This window comes from Ursus arctos, unplaced genomic scaffold (genome assembly GCF_023065955.2).
Source record: "Ursus arctos isolate Adak ecotype North America unplaced genomic scaffold, UrsArc2.0 scaffold_25, whole genome shotgun sequence".
In the NCBI taxonomy this organism is placed as follows: domain Eukaryota; kingdom Metazoa; phylum Chordata; class Mammalia; order Carnivora; family Ursidae; genus Ursus; species Ursus arctos.
Window position 1 is genome coordinate 27,189,801 of NW_026622930.1, and position 19,908 is coordinate 27,209,708.

The following is a 19,908-nucleotide window of genomic DNA, read 5'->3' on the forward strand; positions in this document are numbered from 1 at the left end:
CGATGTAAGGCTCGATGATTCATTAGTTGCGTATAACACCCAGTGCACCATGCAATACGTGCCCTCCTTACTACCCATCACCGGTCTATCCCAGTATTTTTGCCATTCTAGCTGGCGTAAGGTGGTATCTCAGTGGTAACCATCAATTTCTAAGCCTTCCTAATTAAGGATGAGAAACAACCTTGCTAGTGTATAATGCCCAACATGCAAATATCTGAATTTTCATCGTTAGGGAGAAGAGCTTTAGATTGGCATCTCGGTCATCTTTCTTTGGCTCAACAACTGTTAACAGCAATCACTGACTCTAGCAGATTACATTTGCTTTAAAATGTTGTGAACGGGGCGCCTGCCTGCGTGTCTCAGTCTTAAGGGTCTGCCTTGGCCTCAGGTCATGATCCTGGGGCCCTGGAATTGAGTCCTGGGTGGGGCTCCCTGCCTAGCCAGGGAGTCAGCTTCTCCCTCTGCCTCTGCCCCTCCCCCCTTCTAGTGTGCTCTCTATCAAATAAATAAAATCTTAAAAAAAAAAAAGAAAAGGTTATGAACAAGAGCTGTGTTCACACATATTCTTTCACTTGCCTCCCAGAGTTGTGAGGATTAAATGACTGGCATAACATTGGTGCCCTGGAAGCATATTTCCTTCCCCAGCTGGTCTCCTTCCTGGACTACAACCACTGTGTTGCTGTGGCATCAGGTTTGTGTGAAGTAAAAGCTGCCTCTTTCCACCACTTACTTGTTTTGTAAAATCATTATTTTTAAAATAACATTTACACAACAAAACACCTTTTTTTATTGCTATATATATGCATGTTAAAGCAGAATCTGTGAAAGGACACACATGAAAATCATCACAAAGATTATTTCGTGGAGGATGATAGCCTAGGGATTGATGGGCCACTTTGGCTAGATTATTTTGAGTTGAAGGCAAGTGAGACCCTGCGGGCTCAAGAGAAACTTCTGCCCTTCCCTTCAGTATTTGGAAGAATCTAAACTGAGGGTCTTTCCCGGAATAAGGGTTATTAACAGAGATAAAATGTATCTGAGTGACCCATCTGTACGGCAGGGCAAACATCTAATTTCCAACCATCTGCTCTTCTTATTGCCCTGTGAATTGCATTCCTTCCCTTCGAAGTCCTAGACCCCTAATCTTTTCTCCTTAGTTCAGGATGACGTACATACCTCATTTTGCCTGTCTTTGGAATTTCCATGTTTGTGTGGATTCCCCGTACACAGAAAATTAAATTTCATCTTCTCCTGTTAATGTCTCGTGTCAATTTGATTCTTAATCCAGCTAGAAGGACCTTGAAGGGGACAGGAAATTCTTGCTCCCTCACAGTGGAGAGGGAGTAAAATGTCCAACTGTTTCCTTCTAATGTTGATGTTATTTCTCTTTCAACATTCCGATTGTAGATTACGTTATTCATTCACCATTCCAAGAGAAGACTGTCTCAGCCAATTGCCTCCTAGTATTTTTCAGATATGTTCTTCCGTGTTAGTCCAATAAAAGTCCCAGATTAATCTATAAGAACGGATTAAGAGGCAAGAACATTAGAATATAAACCAAACTAAGAGATCTAAAATTCCAATACCAAAGGCCGTTTCTAAATTTTCAAATCTAGAAACAAGTTAAGGCACATCTAGTCACCAAAATGAAAGCCAGGGTGTAGATATTAAGGTCATGATTTGTACAGGTTGGTTTTTCTTAACATTCAGATATCTTGGCATATCTTGAGCTGCTCTTTTTGAAATTAGATAAATCTCAAACATCTCGGGACTCAGGATTACTTCCAGAAAGCCTAAAGCAAACCATGAAAAAGACATAACACACAGATCCTCAAATTATTCCAGCGATAGATTTTTCCAACCACAGGCTTACCACATCAAAATAACTGAGAATCTGTTTATTTTGTTTCAGGTCAGTAATTGGATTCCCAGTATGTAAATTTGCTAGGCCCTTATAGGCTCTTAAGGGAAAAAAAAAAGCCCACCCACCCTCAACTATGAAAACGTTTTCAATCTCTCATTTAAAAGATTCTTAGTTGTTCCTAAGGATCCTGAGAGTGAGAGCAGAAAATAAGCCAGACTGGTTTTTAAAAATAAAAACCTATTTCACTCATTCACTCAGCCCCTGTTTGTGGTCAGAGTTTGGCTCTCAAAGAATTTGAATACACCCCGATTTTAGCACCATCTAGCTGTGTGATTTGGCTAAAACACTTCAGGACTCAGTTTTCTCTTTTATCAAATAAAGAAATCGTGCTTTGATCTATGAAATGTGCAACAGAACAGTTTCCTCACCATGATGAAGATCTCCAAGGAATTAGAGTATGTCAGAAAATAACATCAAAAAGGTCATCGGTATCCTAAGGTGAAACCAGTATTTAAAAAGTGAACAATGTATGTAATAGGACTTCAGTTATGTTGGAGCCTGAACGGGTAAAAGATTTGTATCCACTATTCTCGTCATTTTTACAAGAAATAACTGGAAAAGTCAAATTAACACGAAGCTCTACCTACTGCAGAGGCAAACAAATACTTAACGCTGGCAACTGTACAGCAACGTCATGCTTGCATAGCAAAGATGCTCGCAAGGACTAGCGTCGGCCTCCCTAGGACTTTAAGGGGGGGGGCAGCTGGCAGAAAAGAGGTCCCCGAGCAGGTTAAATTTAAATCCCAGTCACCATTTAGGAGAGTGACTGTCCCACCTGGCATCTAGGGCGACAAAATAAAGCAATTAAGGCGCCCGTTTTGTTTTCAGCAGATAAATCAGCCGGCAAAGCAGGCCAGCTTTCCTAAATCGATCCTCTAAGTCCATGCAAAGCCCTCTACGGAAAAGACCTCAGGCACCGGGGGCAGCAAGAAGACGCCCCGCAGGCGGCCGGCCCGCAGGCGAGCACCGCGCAGCTCCGGGCTGGAGAACCAGCGCTGCACCTGGGCGGAGGCCAGCGCCGGGCCCAGCGGCACCGCCGGCTACCCCGGCGCGGCGCGTGGTGGACGGTCACCTCCACTTCGAGGGGGCTTTTCATCACGCCCCTCGGCATCTGGTTGAAGCAGGGATCCTCCGAGCCGACCGGCGTGAGGCGCCACAGGAGCCCCATGGGCTCCACGTGGACCCGTAAGCTCGCCGCCCAGAGCCCGGTCCCTGGCCAGGTCCAAGCCCCCGCGGCCGTCCGCCTCGTAGGGGGCCAGCGAGTGGAAGAGGCGGCCTCGGCAGCTGCCGGCGACGCCCGCAGGGTCACCCGCTGCCTCGGGCCTAAGCCTCCACTTGAATGTTCAGGAGCTCCTAGGTCAGCCCAGTCTTAGGCGTGACGGTCAGGGTCGCAGCGTTCTGGGAGAGGGGCCGATGTGGACATCGACCTCCGGAGCAGGAGTGGGATTCCGGGGGTTCGGAGCACGGCCTGGGCTGCCCTCCACATGGCCCCGGGATCTTCGCGTCTTTGATTCCGGCCAAAGAGACAGGCCGGGCGGCGGCCAGCGCAAGAGTCCGAGCTCCTGGCCCCGCTCCGCAGAGCAGGCGGGGGCCGGGCGGGACCGGGGGCGGGACGACCGAGCGGGGCGGGGTGGGGCGCCGGGAGAGGCGTGGCCCAGTGGCGCCTCCGCGGGTCGTGAGGGCAGGGCCCCAGCTGGTCCCGGGGGCGCCACTCAGCAGAGGGCTCCAAGAAGAGGCGACGTAGGAGGGCCCGGGGTCGGTCATGGTTTTGGGGTCCCCGTAGTGGGACCTCTTTAAAGAGGCAGGAGCTCATCCCCAGCCAAGCGCTCCACGCGGCGAGGGAGAGAAGTTACCGATCTGACGGAATGCTGGCCGGTCTCTTTCTTTAAAGTCCATTCCTGGCCACCAGGGGTCACGATTCCCTAAGCCTCGTCGAAGGAGGCTACCTGTAAGAGGCTTCTGCCAAATCCCTTCCTTGCAATTATTTTTGCCTGGGTCTAAGAAAGACTGCCAAGGTTAAAGTGTAAACGTTTTAGGTGAGGCAGCACTACAGATGTATACACTATGGAAATAACCTCTTGGGGCCTGGCTCAAGTATTAAAAATGTGTTTTTATATGCAGAAAAAACACACATCATGACCTTTTTTTTTTCCCCAAGGAAAAGGCACGGGACTCACAAAATAAAACCATAATTTTTCCATTCAAACAAATATTTGTATGTACATGCCTATAAAATGGTTCTGGAAGGGTATACTTCAAATTGATAACTGTAATCAGCCCTAGGAGAAGCCTGGAATAGGGTAATAAATTAAGAGGGTTAAATTTAATCTGTGACTCTCACGTCCAACCTCAGAATGCAAGTACAAGTACAAAGTTCTGGAATCCAGCACCTCGGAGAATCTCAGAGTTGGAAGGCACCCACAAGGCACTTCTTCCCTCTCTCTTAGGATCTTTCAACTTGGAATCCCCACTTCGATTTTCTAAGACCCATTATTTCTCTGTAATGAAATTTAAATGTCATGTGTTTTAAAAGATAAATAGATAATTTTTTAAATGTTTCCCCTGGATTATCTAATTTAATCACAACAGCCCAGAGAGGTAGTTTGTTATTATCATTATATTATCCCCATTTTATCGGTGAGAAAACGGACGCTTAGAGAGGTTAATAACTTACCCAAGGTCACCCAGGTAATAAGTAGTGCAGCCTGGAATTTATATCGACCGTGGAGGCAGCGTTGAGGATACCACCATTTACGTTACTTAATGTTCCTTAGCGTGACGACCTTTGGAAGAAATTGATGGCTAAGCTTTGCTTTTATGTTACGAATGCTGTATTTCGTGTAACTGATTAGGTTTCCTTCTTTGCATAAGCCATTGGAAAGCATATGACTAAATGAGTGACCCAGTCAAGGCAAGTATATAGGACTTCATAATAAGGGCTATTGCGTTAGCCTCTTTTCTGGCTTCATTTCATGGATACCTATTCTCTTCCTTCCTTCTAAGTCACAATTACCATATTTGAGGTAGCTTTTCAACAACCTGAAATTCCTTTTGAAATCTTAGAAACAGGTGCCTATATATAAAGTTAACTCTCAGGGGAAGGTGACCAAATATGTTTAGTCAGTGCAGGAGATTTCTAGGCTACTTTATCAGTAAGGAAGAAATCGAGGTGGAGAGCTGTCCGTATACGTAGAAATTTAGTACCTGGAGATGGTTAGTTGTAATCCTCATGCTTAGCTTCTGGGGCTACCTTTTGGCCCTCACTTCTCTCATACCCCCAGCCATGTTCCTTATAACTTCTTCCTGTCATCCCCCATCCCAAAGGCATCTGGACTGTAGCAGTGAGTGTAGTAACTCACCTGGCAGTGAGTTAACAGAGGCTCCAAGAACTCACATCATCGTAAATCATTATACTACATAATGAATAACTACACTCAACACATATTTTTAGCAATTGGTCAAAACTAAGTTACCTCTAAGGAACCTTTCTTTTCATTAGTTAAGAACTAATGGGCAGTTGTTTGGATAGACTGAAACTAGCCAAAGATTTTGTATGTGCCCAGCAAACCCTGTGATGTGTCTCAGGAAAATTTGTTTGCACTCGGGGAGGACCCTCTCTCTGGTCTCTTATGAATCTAGATAGTGCTCAGTACCTTGTAATGACGTGAGGCAGACTGATCCCAGTACTTCCCAGCAGGATGGTAACAGGAACGGATGATGCTGGCAGGAAGTCTAATTGGGCAGGTATAAAAGGACATCCGAGGATTAAGGCAGGGGCCCGCAGGGTGGAGTCTTAAAGATCTGTTATACTGGGGCGCCTGGGTGGTGCAGTCGGTCAGGCATCTGACTCTTGGTTTTGGCCTCAGGGTTGTGGGATCAAGCCCTACCTTGGGCTCCATACTGGGTGCAGAGTCTGCTCGAGATTCTCTCTCCCTCTCCCTCTGCCCCTTCTCCTCCTGCTCCCTCTTTCCCTCTCAAATTAATGGGGGAAAAAATTAGTTAGAGGGGCAACTGGGTGGCTCAGTCAGCTAAGCGTCTGCCTTTGGCTCAGGTCATGATCTCGGAGTCTTGGGATTGACTCCCATGTCCTGCTCCCTGCTCACCGGGGAGTCTGCTTTTCCCTCTCCCTCTACCCCTCCCCTCCTTGTGCACGCACTATAGCGCTCTCTCTCTCTCTCAAATAAATAAAATCTTTTTAAAAATCAGTTATATCAGTATATCAATACAGTTTTGCTTACAATAAATTTTGCTGTAAAGAATTCAGCTTTACTTTGTGAAGTAAATGTTACAAATGTTGAATTTTGTAAAGGATACATTATTAGTAGGAAGAAATTGAGGTTTCATTCACAAAAGCAAAGCTTTGCATTCGTAAGATAAAAGCAAAACTTACCATATGAAGAAGATCAATGCCCCCAATCTTCAGAGTGGGGTTCAGAAACAAGTCTTGAATACACATTCAGGAATATGTACTGGCAAGAAAGCAGCAGAGTCCATTCCTTAAGGGATTCAAGTGGGTATGTCCCCAAGGCTCATATATGGTCAGTTAGGGTCCAGAGGGGTTATGGAACTCTGAGCAATACAGCAGCTCCGTCTTCACAACCAGAGCACAGGTCGAAGCTAGGCCAGCAGTTGAGAGTTGGGCAAGCGCTTCTTACATTGCTCTTACTTACATTTCTCCCACAGGTTAACATTGATCCTATGGATCAGATCAGGGTTAAGCCTGTACGGTGGGTAACGTTCAGGGAAGAAGGGGATAGCAGTGAAGAAAGGAGGGTTGCAAAGCCTGGGAATCCAGTAGGGCCTGACAAGAAGCTGAGATAATTATGTTGTTACCAAAAGTTTCGTATGTGCTTTGGAAAACCCAATACATGTTGTATGAATTAGATTTTTATTAATAGTATCTAGTCTATGATTACAACGTTATATTTTGCTGGACGGGACAGACTTTTTACCATTGAGATGTTTCTGGAAGAAGGTCTGAATTTGCTGCCAGGCATCTACCTGTGCCCTTGACTGAGCCTGTGGCTCACCTCCATGCAATACTGCTTGGCCTAACACTGTGTGCACAGAAACTCTACAAGGAGGAAAATAAGGTGGTTCAATACAGTGACCAGTTCCTGAGTAGTAGATTATCTGGGGTCTGTCTTTCCCATGGGCTTGTAACCGTTCAGAGGCTATCTGAGCATAGAAGCCACTCTTCCAGGAATGATCATCCATGCCAACAAGAAACAGGAAGGGCCCCTGGGCCCTTTCCAGGGGAATAATACTAAGGTGATTGGGTTCCTCCAGTGGATTGTCCCAAACATCCACAAAACGCAAAAATCCTGATTCATTAATTGTACATCTCCCTGGGTCACTGCCAAGACTGGGAATAAGCATATCCTTGTAATGCAAAGGAGCTACTGTGTTGGACACACAGGAATTGATAAGTACAGTGGCTGTGATGCCCTTCAAGAAAGAGGCCATTGAGAGACACAGGTCACCTCCTTTGGAGAAGCCAAGAAGCCCAACATTAGGGCCTTTCACCTGAGGAAGAGAAACAGAATAAGCCTAGGATTTGTAAATGGAAGACACAAATGGTGATTTTATATTCTCTAGGTAGCTTTCTTAAATGTCATTTGCTTTCTTTCCTTATGCAACAATCCACAAAGCGCAACTGTGTCTTCTAATAAGCGAATCGATCGATTTCCTAGTACACAGGCCTTCCACTAATATTTATGGAGACTGGGTCAAGAGTACACACAGAGACCCATACACCCCATACCTAAAGATTTAAAAGTTATAAATCAAATGAACAAACTCTTTAAATATGTTCTTTTCTCCCACCTTGATAAATGTACCTCCATAACAGAAAATTTGAAAGCTTGGGAGAAGTTCTGTACTGGAATGTGGCCTGGGGGAGAGTCAGCCCCAGTCCTTGGTCCCTGGCCCACCTGCCTTCTTTTCCCATCCCCGGCTCCATCATGCACCTTGAGGGGTCTCTCACACACGTATGTGGACACCAGGGCCTACATGTTTAAGGCTTAGGTATATTCACATTGATACACCAGAGAAGAGACATGGCCTGAAGCAGGATCAGTGCTATTTGGCAAAGAATTCTGGGGTTCCAGATCACAAGGGCTTGGTGCATGTGTGTGTGCATGTGTGTGTAAGGCACGTGAATTCCAGGTGGATACATTCCCTGGGTCCCTTGGACCCCTCACCCTGTGGGCAGGGATGCAGCCCAAAGGAAGCCCAGAGTGTGGCCACCTAAAACAAAAGGTCCGGGACAGAAGCCCCGGACAGTCCCTATTCAAATGTCCCAAAAATGTCTCTTAATAGTCAGATTTTTCCCTCTATTCATTTACATTAGCCTTATAAATGAGAAAAATGGAATCTCAGAGAAAGCAGTTCCCTTATTCAGGAGTATAAGGCCACGTGCTGGTAGATGGAGTACCAGAATTTAAGGTTAGTAACATTTCGGTAGAGCTCTTTGAATTATGGTCAAGAATTACAGCGAAATAAACAGTTGAGTCTTAAGAGATCGGAGAGAGATGGGTAGAAATGAAAAAAATAATCCTAGTAACTTTTGAAGGAACTTTGGTGTCTCGTGACATAGGCCTAGCACCCAGTGTCCTGGTAGGGTGTTTGCGTCCAGTCCTGTGTCCGCTCTAGCCCCTCTCCTCTGCATTCAGGCAAAGCCCCAGAACCCACCTTTGGATGCTGCAGCATGAAGTCTACAGCTTCTTCAAAGTACTCCAGGTGCATATCATCCAAAAAGTCGGGGAGGTCTTCAAATCTGAAATAAGCCAAAGCAAGCACAGCAAAACCATGTCCGGCCAGGAGGCTGGCCCTGTATTCACAAAGGCCACCACCACTTCCAAACAGATCGATGATCCCAGGGAAGGGCCCTGCACCTAGAAAGCACCACAAATCATAAGGCGTTTTAGACTCTCAAAAGACATTCTCGAGTTTCAGATTTTGGCAGTCAGCAAAGAGAAGTTTCTGAAGCACGGAAGGTTGGGGGTGGGGGAGTGGGTGGAAAAAAGACCCTTTCTACAATTTTGCCTTTTTTTTTATCTTTTAGTAATCTTCAGGGAGAAGGGAGGGGGAACAAATGCTTTACTTTTTCCAAAATTTTTCACATATTTTCGTGTATATATATATACACACACACACAAAGTTAGAAATAGCGTATGATGAAATGTACATTTCCCACAAATTTTCCGCAACAAAAAGGATCAATTTGAGAATACTTGGAGAGCTGTCAAATGTTCTAAACACTTAAGGGTTTATTAGATATACTCCCCATGTCCTTGCACTCTCTGCCCCGGCCTTAAATACCACCATCCCTAAATGTGCTCTGTTCTCACTGGCTCCTGAATGTGGTATACACTATTCTCCTCCCCTCTCTAGTTTTTATGACCTGGTTGACCCGTCAGTTTTCAAACCAAAGTTTAGACCTCCCTTCCCAGAAGACTACCCAGATCTTCTCCAAGGCTGAGTTGAGTCAGATAGCCTTTATGTGTTCCCACCAACACCCTGGGTCCCTACTTCCCCTATCACAGCACTTGCCACATGTATAAGTTACCTGGGTCCTCTATTAGGCTGTAAGCACAGTGAGGACCATGTCTGACTTGAGTATCTGTTCTATCCCATATGCAGCATGGTCCTTGACTTAATACGTATTTGTTAAATGGTTGAACTCTTCCACATTATTTACAAAATTCTTTGAGACAGAAAACGATTTTTAAACAGACCACATAGTAGACATTGAAATAGTTAACAGAAGAGTGACTTCACTGGAACATCAGATACCATGGGGGGCGGTGAAAGCATTTTTGGAGAGAGATTCTTTCTAAAAATTTTTAAGCTTTTATTTATTTTAGAGACAGAGAGTGAGTGAGTGCTCACACGAGGGAACAGGGGAAGGGGCAGAAGGAGAGGGAGAGAAGCTCAAGCAGGCACCCTGCTAAGTGCAGAGCTCAAGGCGGGGCTCTTTCCCAGGAGCCTGAGACCATGACCTGAGCCAAAATCAAGAGTTGGTCACTTACGAACTGAGCCACCCAGGCGCCCCTGGGGGGAATTCTTATTGAATTGGTCAGTATGACTTACTGAGCTCCTCCTGCATCGCTGGGCAAGCCTCTAGGAGTACAGACATACAGAGATGTGTTCAATCCAATTCCAGGTGCAGGAGTTCACAGCTGAGTGTGCAGCCCCTAGTTAAGGTTGTGAATTGCTGAGGAGCTGTAAGAATAAAGCAGGGCTTCTTGTTTTAGAGAATGATGGAATTGTTTAGGGATTCTGTGAGATGTGGAACTCCAGCATTTCTATAGAGGAGGGGTTTCAGTCTGGAATTTGGTTCTAAGAGTTGGGTCATGGGTCTTGTTTCCAGGTCCCTTTTACCTAGTAAGCACCTTTTTACGTAGACTAGGGTTTCTCAACCGCAGCACTATAGACATTTTGAGTAAGATATGTTTTGTTGTGTGGGCTGCCCTGCACATTGTGAATGTTTAGCCACATCTCTGGCCTCTACCCACTAGATGCCAATAACATCCTCCCACCCCACCCCTGCAGTTGTGACAACCAAAAATGTCTCCTAATATTGCCAAATGTCCCCTGGGGTGGGGGGAAATCGAGCCAGATTAAGAATCACTGACAGGGATGCCTGGGTGGCTCAGTTGGTTAAGCATCTGCCTTTGGCTCAGGTCATGATCCCAGGGTCTGGGATTGAGTTCCACTGGCTCCCTGCTCAGTGGGGAGCCTGCTTCTCCCTCTGCCTGTCACTCCCCCTACTTGTGCTCTGTCAAATAAATAAAAAAATTTTTAAAAAGTGTTTAAGAATCACTGACAGAGGGTTGCCTGGACAGCTAAGTCGGTTAAGGGTCTGCCTGGGGCTTAGGTCATGAGCCCAGGGTCCTGGGACTGGGTCCCACATCTTTGGGTTCCCTCTTCAGCAGGTACTCTGCTTCGCCCTCTGCCCCTCCCACCTGCTGGTGAGCACACTCTCTCTCTCAAAAATAAATAAAATCTTAAAAAAAAAAAAAAAAGAATCACTGACAGACTGTTTATGATGAGAGCAGGTGACCATCAACTATTTTTAGGATTATGGAGCTCTGCCTATGTGGGTTTCAGCTTCCTTGGAAGCTTGATGTGAAAAGAGGCAAAGATCACTCTCGCACAACTGCAGAAGTCATTCCCTAATACTGCTATCTGAAACACAGCCGCCTGGCTGGCACTTGAAATAAATGCACGTTTTGAGTATGCTGAATGCACTTTTCAGCACAAAGCTAAGGAGTGGCAGTGACTCTAGAAAGTGCTGCCATGAAACTTAAGAGAAGAACTTCTGTCCAGACTCCATGATAGACTCTGGAGCGTGGGGACGAGCTTAGGAAAGTTCCATAATCATGTGGTACCCACAGGAAAGCAAGAGGCCGCCCGGGGTCCCAGGACTCCACCCGGTTCTCCAGAACAGCCCGGGACGCAGGGCGCTCACCTGGGGGCAGGAAGAGCGTGGCGCGCACCCGGCCCGCGCGCACCGGCTCCCGCCGCACCCCGGGCCCCAGGAAGTCGCGCTCGTGCACCGCCCGGCCCAGGAGACGCCCGGCGTCGGGCTCGTGGCCGTCGAGCACCTCCAGCTCCACGGCGAAGGGCGTCTGCACGTCCCGCTTCACTAGCCTATCCAGGGGCTTCTCGGGCTCCAGGGCCCACAGCAGCCCCATGGGCTCGACCCCCACGAAGCTGCCGCCCAGCGCGGGCGCGCGCTCCAGGTCCAGGAGGCCGTCGGCGTCGGCTTGGTACCGCGCGTGGGCCCGGAAGAGCGCGCCCTTCTCGTCGCGCAGGGAGGCGCGCAGCGTGACGGGCTGTCCCGGCGCCAGGCCCCGCACGGCGATGCGCACGGGCTCGTCCCAGCGGCAGCGGTCCGCGGGCCGCAGGATCACCCTCGCCGCCATCCTGATTACGGAACAGGGGAGGGCGGCTTCCCAGTCACGTGTCCAGCCAGGCGTCTCTCCACCTCCCTGGGAAGCAGTGGCAGTTGGAACCTTTGCGCTTCTAGTCCTGGACGCGCGTGAGACACCCTAAGCCGCCGTGTGCGGTCTCCTAGCGTTTGTGCCAATCCACTAGGGTCTGATCGGAAGAAAGTAGCTGCTAAATTAAGAGTTCATTATTAATTCTGCAAACTGGTGCAGTAAGTGTGGAAGAGAGGTACAAAGACTGTTGAGATTGGGAAAGATACTGGCAGTTCCAAGAATCTGGAGCTTATAAGTTTAAAGGTCCCAGGTGATTATAATTAGATGATCAGTGGAGAAACAGCCTAATCCTTCCCTTGCCTCAATCCTTTAGCGAACCTTTTTCCTAGAGCTAAGGATACCAAGGGTGGCTTCAGAGCAGGTAGATATTTATGGAGTGAGATCTACCCGAATTCCGGTCTGATCCTGCTCCGCAATAGCCTGGCGATCCTTAGGAAGATAGGTAATTAAGGCTGTGGATCCAGTCTTCTTGTCTGTAAAAAGCATATTGTGCTGCTACGTGGGCTAACGTAAGAACGCTGCACTGGTGAAGCTATATAGCAGGTGCTCAGTAAGAGGTTCGCTTTTGATTATTTATTTATTTATTTATTTATTTATTTATTTATTTATTTTGAGAGAGAGAAAGCACACTTGAGAGCACTAGCAGGGGAAGTGGCAGACAGAGGGCAAGGGAGAAGCTGACTTCCCCAGGAGACGGGAGCCCCATTCCGGCCTTGATCCCAAGACCCTGGGATCACGACCCCAGCCAAAGGCAGATGCTTAACCGACTGAGTCACCCAGGTGCCCCAAGAGTTTTGCTTTTCAAGTCACAAATCTGGTCACTGGCAGTGCCAGTGTTGAGTTCTGTCAGAGTTCTGGTAAGAAACAAGTGGCACGTTCCAATTGGGTAATTTGTGGGGAGTTTCATAAAGGGACTATTTCCAAAGGAATTGGCAAGGTTAAAAAACAAACAAGGCTGGGTGCAGAACCTTGGGCCCTGAAGGCTCAAGGTCAAAGGGCTGCCTGGCAGGAGGCTGTAGCCATGGTGGTGGGAGGAAAGCAATCCCTGGTGTGAAGGGGGTGGGGAGCAAGTAAATACCTTGACCTCACTCTCCTCCTGCCCTTCAGATTTCTGCCAGTGCCCTTCTTTAGCTGACCCAGCCATTCAGGTCTGCCTGCTTGGTTACACAACAAGGTGGATGGAGCACACAGAAGACACCCAGCGAGTGGAAGCTCAATACGCATTTATAACCTGAGCAAAAAGAAGCCAGACTAGGTCCCATATCTCAGAGTTCAGGGAACTTTGACTACTCTACCTCCTGAAGTAACTGCTGTGGGCTATTTAAAGTACCTGTTGTGTAAAGTGTTGCAGGCTGGGGCACGTGGGTGGCTCACTTGGTTAAGCATCTGCCTTAGGCTCAGGTCATGATCCCAGGGTTCTGGGATCTTGCTCCAGGTTGGGCTCTGTGCTCAGCAGGGAGTCGGCTTCTCCCTTTCCCTCTCCCTCTTCTTGCTCTCTCTCTTGTTCTTTCTCAAATAAATAAACAAAATCTTAAAAGTAAAAAATAAAGTGTTGCAGGCTGTTGTCAATCTAGGAGCACTCAGCTTGAACAGAATTTACCTGTGCTGCTGTAGCCACCAGCACAAACTGACATCTGCGCTCAGGGGCGCCTGGGTGGCTTGAGTGTCTGAGTCTTGATGGCACCTCAGGTCATGATCTCAGGGTCATGAGATCAGGCTCATGACCTCAGGCCGCCACATCAGACTCTGTGCTGAGTGTGGAGCCTGCTTGAGATTCTCCCTCTCCCTCTGCCACCCACCTAAAGAAAGAAAGAGAGAGTTAGAAGGAAAGAAAAGAAATAAATTTGAAAAATGAAATCTGCACTCAGATTTCAGAAAGGCGAAGAAAAAGATAGCTTCTCCCTCTCCCTTCCCTGATACCCAGGTTGCTGTGAAGAGGCACGGAAATGGCTCCCAGGCACATGAGGGAAAAGCAGCTAAGGAGGCCTGGGGGGTCCTGGGATCGAGCCCCATGTCGGGCTCCCTGCTCAGCGAGGAGCCTGCTTCTCCCTCTCCTTCTGCCATTCCCCCTGCTTGCGTGAGCTGTGTCTTTGTCAAGTGGATGAATAAAATCTTTAAAAAAGAGGAGGAGGCCTGGGCTGGGCCATTCAAAATGCCTTCCTGTGGGGAGTTCTGCACTTAGGATCTCCTTTGGAGAAATAAGTACTTTACAGACCAGGGTGGGTTGCCCATGATGTGAAAAAGAATCAGCTGCTCTAAGAAAGAGGGTGGCTTCATACAAATTCTGATGTTTGTTTAGTGACTTGATGAAGTAGCTGGATATTTGGCACACTATCTCCAATATTAAACATAAAAATTAATTTTTGTGCCCCTGTTTTAGGAGTAGGGACTTTATGGATATCCTTTGCCTGACGTTGGTAGAATCTCTCTGGTTACCCCCAGATAATTACACTCCCGGAAAGGTTTCTGTTTGAGAAGGCCCCCGAACTTTTCCATGCTTAATAGCCCACTGACTTTTAGTTATAAACTCAATATGGAAAGGCTGAACTTCAGAGACAGTTACTTCAGTGTCACCTGATCAGTGTGCCATCAATATAATGAGTCATTTCACTATCCGAATCAGGCTTAGGACAGCTGTTTAAATATCAATTTAACAGATTATGTCAGATGTTACAGAGTTGAAATATCCTGGAGGCAAGACTGTAAAGGCCACCAAGTGACAGCAAACTGTTCTTCAAGTCTAAAATGTGAAAAAAAAAAAAGTATTGGGATTAAAAACAATGCCCTAGTAAGGTCAATAGATGGATACCAATCAGGGATGATTTTTTTTTTTTAAGATTTTATTTATTTGACTGCACAAGTAGGCAGAGCGGCAGGCAGAGGGAGAGGAAAAAGCAGACTCCCTGGTGAGCAGAGAGCCTCACGTGGGGCTCTACGCAGGGCTTGATCCCAGGACCCTGGGATCATGACCTGAGCCAAAGGCAGACACTTAACCAACAAACCCCCCCCCCAGGCACCCCCCAGTCAGGGATGATTTAGAAGGCTCTTCCTATAGAAGAACATTTACAGATTCATTACATTAGTTTTCTGTAATCCTCAGTTGACATCTGAGATCCATCTACCTTTCCAGTAACCCAACTGAGAGTTGAAGGGGAAAAGGTTGGAAGTGGGGATGGATTCCCAGTTACTCCAGTATGAGCTATGATTTCACTCATGATCTGGCCTGGTACTATTTCCTGCTTACAGTTTTGGTGGGACAAGAGAGCTCCCTGATTCCATTTTTTAGCAGCCAGTATACATCCCATTTCAGTAAGTCCTTTCTCCAAGATAGCAATAACTTAATCACAGTAATACTCTCTTGGTTACATAGTAGCCTATCAACGGTCACTTCCTGACTTCGATATTTGTGATATGGTTATGTAAGGTGCTAACATTAAGAAAGGGGGATGAATGGTATAGGGAATGCTGTACGAGTCTTGCAACATTTCTGTGGGTCTAAAATGATTTCAAAATAAAAGGTTGAAACAAAAAACAGTATTAGGCAGTGATGAAATCACCACAAAGGATACCTTTGGTCTCTGTCCCACCTGTGGAGTTAGTAAAACCGGTCCACTCAGACCCTTCCTCCTCCCTATCCTTGAACACTTAGTCTTTCCCATTTGATTGAGGTTTCCAAGACTTTGCATTATCTCTGATCCTGTATCTAAATCCCCTGAAATACTTGAATATTTCCCTTGTGCAGAGCAGCTGGACTCAGGCATATGATTTCTCCAGAGGAATCTGATAGTGTAAAAGGTCTAGAGAGAAAGGACGTCAGGGCCACATGTCTCTCCCTTTGAGGGGCCTTGTCCTTAGTCCTTAAGGAAAAGTTCGCTACATTCAGAGACATTAAATGGAAAACATAGTTTTCAAAATAACTACTTGCTGTCTGGATACAAAAACAGCTTTACTCTTAGCCTGGTGAGCCAGCTCCTGGCTGGGTTCCCAGATCTCGGAATTACAGAAGTTATGTTGAGTGTTCGCCAAGACTGTCACCCTAGTGGCAGCTGTTACTGGGGAGTTTTTGAGAGGTTAAGTCTCTCAGGTGCTACATCACTTACTGCTGTAATTTTATCAACTCACTAGTAAGCAATGACCAGACGGTGTGACAAAGAAACACTTGTACGGGGGCGCCTGGGTGGCACAGCGGTTAAGCGTCTGCCTTCGGCTCAGGGCGTGATCCCGGTGTTATGGGATCCAGCCCCACATCAGGCTCCTCCGCTATGAGCCTGCTTCTTCCTCTCCCACTCCCCCTACTTGTGTTCCCTCTCTCGCTGGCTGTCTCTATCTCTGTCGAATAAATAAATAAAATCTTAAAAAAAAAAACCCAGTTGTATGGGCAGAATGAAACACTGGCTCACAAAAACAAATTCTTTAAAGGATTTTATTTTATTTTTTAAGACTTAAATATATTTGAGAGAGAGAGAGCATGAGAGAGAGATATCATGAGCAGGGGGAAAGGGTAGAGGGAGAAGCAGACTGCCCCCTGAGCAGGGAGCCTGGTGTGGGACTCGATCCCAGCACCCTGGGATCATGACCTGCGCCAAAGACGGACGCTTAACTGACTAAGCCAGCCAGGCACCCTTAAAGCATTTTATTATTAAGGAATCTCTACACCAAACATTGGGCTCCAACTTACAACCCCAAGAGTTGCATGCTGTACCTACTGAGCCAGCCAGGCACCCCACAGAAATCCATTTTCTGTTTGCCCAATTCTCTGGCTATTTACCACCAACACCATCCATGCTCTGCGACAGCTCTGCTTCCAACTATTTGGAAGAGCAGGATGTAAATCTTCGAGAAAATAGGAATGCCAGTTTCTTTGCATTTTGGTGAAAAGTAGATTATTTGGGCAACTGGGGCAGCCTGGCTCCGGCTGATTCAGAGGGCCTCCTTAATCTTTCCTGACTCCCGTTCTAATTCTCCAAGACTGCAGTTGCTCTCTCACATCCCATGAGAAGGATCATGGTCACCTGCATAATCTCACCACACACGGAGACAGCAGCTAACTCTTGGAACATCATATTCAGAGGAGAGTGCTCACCGTGAGACCCTCTCTCCTCCAGTTCAGCCTGGTCAGTCCGAACGTCCTCTGCCTTTATCCTATGATCCTAGGAGCCGACATAGATTTTCCAGAAGTCTGGTTGTATATTACAGTGAGAGCTGGATTTCTGGGGAGTCACTGGTCTCTTCTCAATAGTGTGTCTATTCACTGGCCCTCAGAAGCCTTCTTTTACCTCTGTTACTGGGTACGTTTGAGGGGCTCTATGGAGGACTAAATAAATTTGCCCTTCAACATCCTGAGAAGAAAAGTCAGAGAATCTGGTCTGGGGAAGAGACCAGCTGAATGCTCCCTGCCTATTCTGATTTCCTGAAAGCCCAGGAAAAACAGCCAGGAGACAGTGCTCTCATCCCCTCATCTTTTTACCCTAAGCTTTAAACTCCAAGACTCCTACCCAGATAGACTTTCCTCTCATAATATCACAGTTTTCTATTATCCTATTGTCAGTATCAGTCAGACTCAGGTCCTGCTAACTGGAGTTTTCTTTCCTGCCTCATGTCCTGTCAGTGTTTCCTCCAGTGGCACAAACTAATTCTGGCCTACCCAATGGACTACATAGATTTAGACTACATCGCATTGTTTCCACTGGTGGTCTGTTGCATCTTGAGTGTGGTCTCTAATTAGGACATCTGGAATCTCTATCATAGGACCTTGAACTTATCTAGGAGGTGATACCATCCTTGGATAAACTGAATGGCATTTGCTGGGTCTTAGAAGAATATCTTATGCGCAAATCATCAAGAACAGCATGTACACACTTGGACCTACCAGCAAGAATTACCGGGAACTAGTAGAACCATCAGTATTCGCTTATGATACACAGTGACGATGCAGTATTTACTTTAACCAATGCCAAAGCTCATAGAGTTCCAGGCTTTGGCCATACCTGAGATGAAATAAAAGCTATAGTCAGAATCCTGGGATTATGAGGAAAATCCAGAAAAAAATTGATATTTTCATGCAGATTATATATAGTTAGTTCACCTTAGAGTGGACCAAAGCCTTTTCATTTTTTTCTGAGCGAGAAGTAAGGTAGATATATAGACACTGATTGGCGTTTCTGTGATCGGTGAAGATCTTAGAAGGGATGGCATAATATGGGAGACACTCCTGAAAAACCCCATCATCCCTTCTCATGTCTTTATGTGATTAAAGTTGAAAGGTGTCGGGGCACCTGGGTGGCTCAGTGGGTTAAGTGTCTGCCTTCAGCTCGGGTACTGATCCCAGGGTTCTGAGATTGACCCCCATGGCAGGCTCCCTGCTCAGTAGGGAGTCTGCTTCTCCCTCTCCCCCTTCCCCTCCCTGTGCTCTCTCTCTCTCTCTCTCTATCTCAAATCAATGAAGTCTTGGACAAAATTTTTAAAAATAAAATTTAAAGGTCTGAAATTATAATTGTAGTGGGCAAGATATTGTATCACATATACGTATGTATATGTATGTGTGTGTGTGTGTGTGTGTGTGTGTGTGTGTGTGTGGAAATTAGTAGTGAACAGCATCATAAGACAAGAGAATCATTCTGTATCAAGAGCACCACGCTTTTGTGTATTTATGAGATTCAAATGGGAAGACGGGTGCCTGGCTGGCTTGGTCGGTAGAGTATGCAACTCTCGAATCTCCGGATTGTGAGTTTGAGCCCCACATGGGGTGTAGAGATTACTTGAAAATAAAATCTTGAAGTAAAATTGGAAGATGTAGGGGCACGTGGCTGGTTCAGTCAGTAGAGCATGTGGCTCTTGATCTCAGGGTTGTGAGTTTGAGCCCCATTTTGGGTGTACAGATTACTTAAAAAAAATAAAATAAATGAGAAGATGTAGAGGAATTGCAATGGTAATAGATACTGTACAAAAAAGTTTTATTTATTTGAGAGAGAGAGATAGTGTGCATGGGGGCGGGGGGCAGATGGAGAGAGAGGAATCCAAGCAGACTCCCCTCTGAGTGCAGAGCCTGACAAGGGGCTTGATGTCATCATCCTGAGATCATGACCTGAGCTGAAAGCAAGAGTTGGACGCTTAACCGACTGAGCCACCCAGGGGCTCCATGTTTGTACCTTTAAACAATATTTTTTTACTTTTACCAATTTTTGAATCTTACATAAAACGTTGACTTTTTTTACTTGATCACCATTTTTATTTAGCTGAATGCAAATCTTACAAGTGTCTTCTACTTAAAAGGAAAAACATCTTTATGTGGTATGATTTAATTTACATACCATACAACTTGCTTATTTAAAGTGTAGAGGTCAGTGGTTTTAGGATATTCACAAGGTTGTGCAATCACCACCACTACTAATTCCAGAACAATTTTATCACCCCAAAAAGAAACCCTGCACCCAGTTTCTCCACATCCTCATCAAAACTTGTTTTTTTTTATTTTTTTTATTTTTTTTTTGTTAAAGATTTTTATTTATTTATTCGACAGAGATAGAGACAGCCAGCGAGAGAGGGAACACAAGCAGGGGGAGTGGGAGAGGAAGAAGCAGGCTCATAGCAGAGGAGCCTGATGTGGGGCTCGATCCCATAACTCCGGGATCACGCCCTGAGCCGAAGGGAGACGCTTAACCGCTGTGCCACCCAGGCGCCCCTTTATTTTATTTTTTAAAAGTAGTCTCTGCCCAACATGGGGCTCAAACTCACAACCCCAAGATCAAGAGTCATATGCTCTACCAACTGAGCCAGCTGGTTGTCCTTCTGTCTTTTTCATTATAGCAATTCTAGTGGGTAAGAAGTGGTATCTGATTGTGGCTTTAATTTGTATTTTCCTGGTGCCTAATGATACTGAGCATCTTCTCATGTGTTCATTGGCAATTTGTATATTTTCTTGAGGAAATGACTATTCACAAGTATTGCGTATTTAAATTCCCTCAGCCTGAAGTT

The 19,908-nt window shown here is 46.2% G+C and overlaps 1 protein-coding gene across 7 annotated transcripts; it reads right to left on the reverse strand.

The window, feature by feature from the left end:
- Positions 1 to 763: 763 nt before the first annotated feature.
- On the reverse strand, positions 764 to 13,772 carry LOC130544776 (acyl-coenzyme A thioesterase 6-like). 7 transcript variants are annotated; one of them, XR_008961341.1, is made up of 7 exons: positions 11,400 to 13,772; positions 8,618 to 8,820; positions 5,578 to 5,656; positions 4,599 to 4,707; positions 2,997 to 4,422; positions 2,293 to 2,357; positions 764 to 1,516 (listed from the first exon to the last, which is right to left on the reverse strand). XR_008961341.1 is itself a non-coding variant. In XM_057318342.1 (4 exons), the coding sequence occupies exons 1-4, from the start codon at positions 11,854 to 11,856 to the stop codon at positions 1,512 to 1,514; spliced, it is 744 nt and encodes a 247-aa protein (XP_057174325.1). In that variant the 5' UTR covers positions 11,857 to 13,772; the 3' UTR covers positions 764 to 1,511. The 7 variants fall into 7 exon arrangements, 2 of the variants coding, with proteins under 2 accessions (XP_057174325.1, XP_057174326.1); XR_008961340.1 differs by having other exon boundaries at positions 4,599 to 5,656; XR_008961337.1 differs by having other exon boundaries at positions 4,599 to 7,450.
- Between the last annotated feature and the right edge of the window lie 6,136 nt (positions 13,773 to 19,908).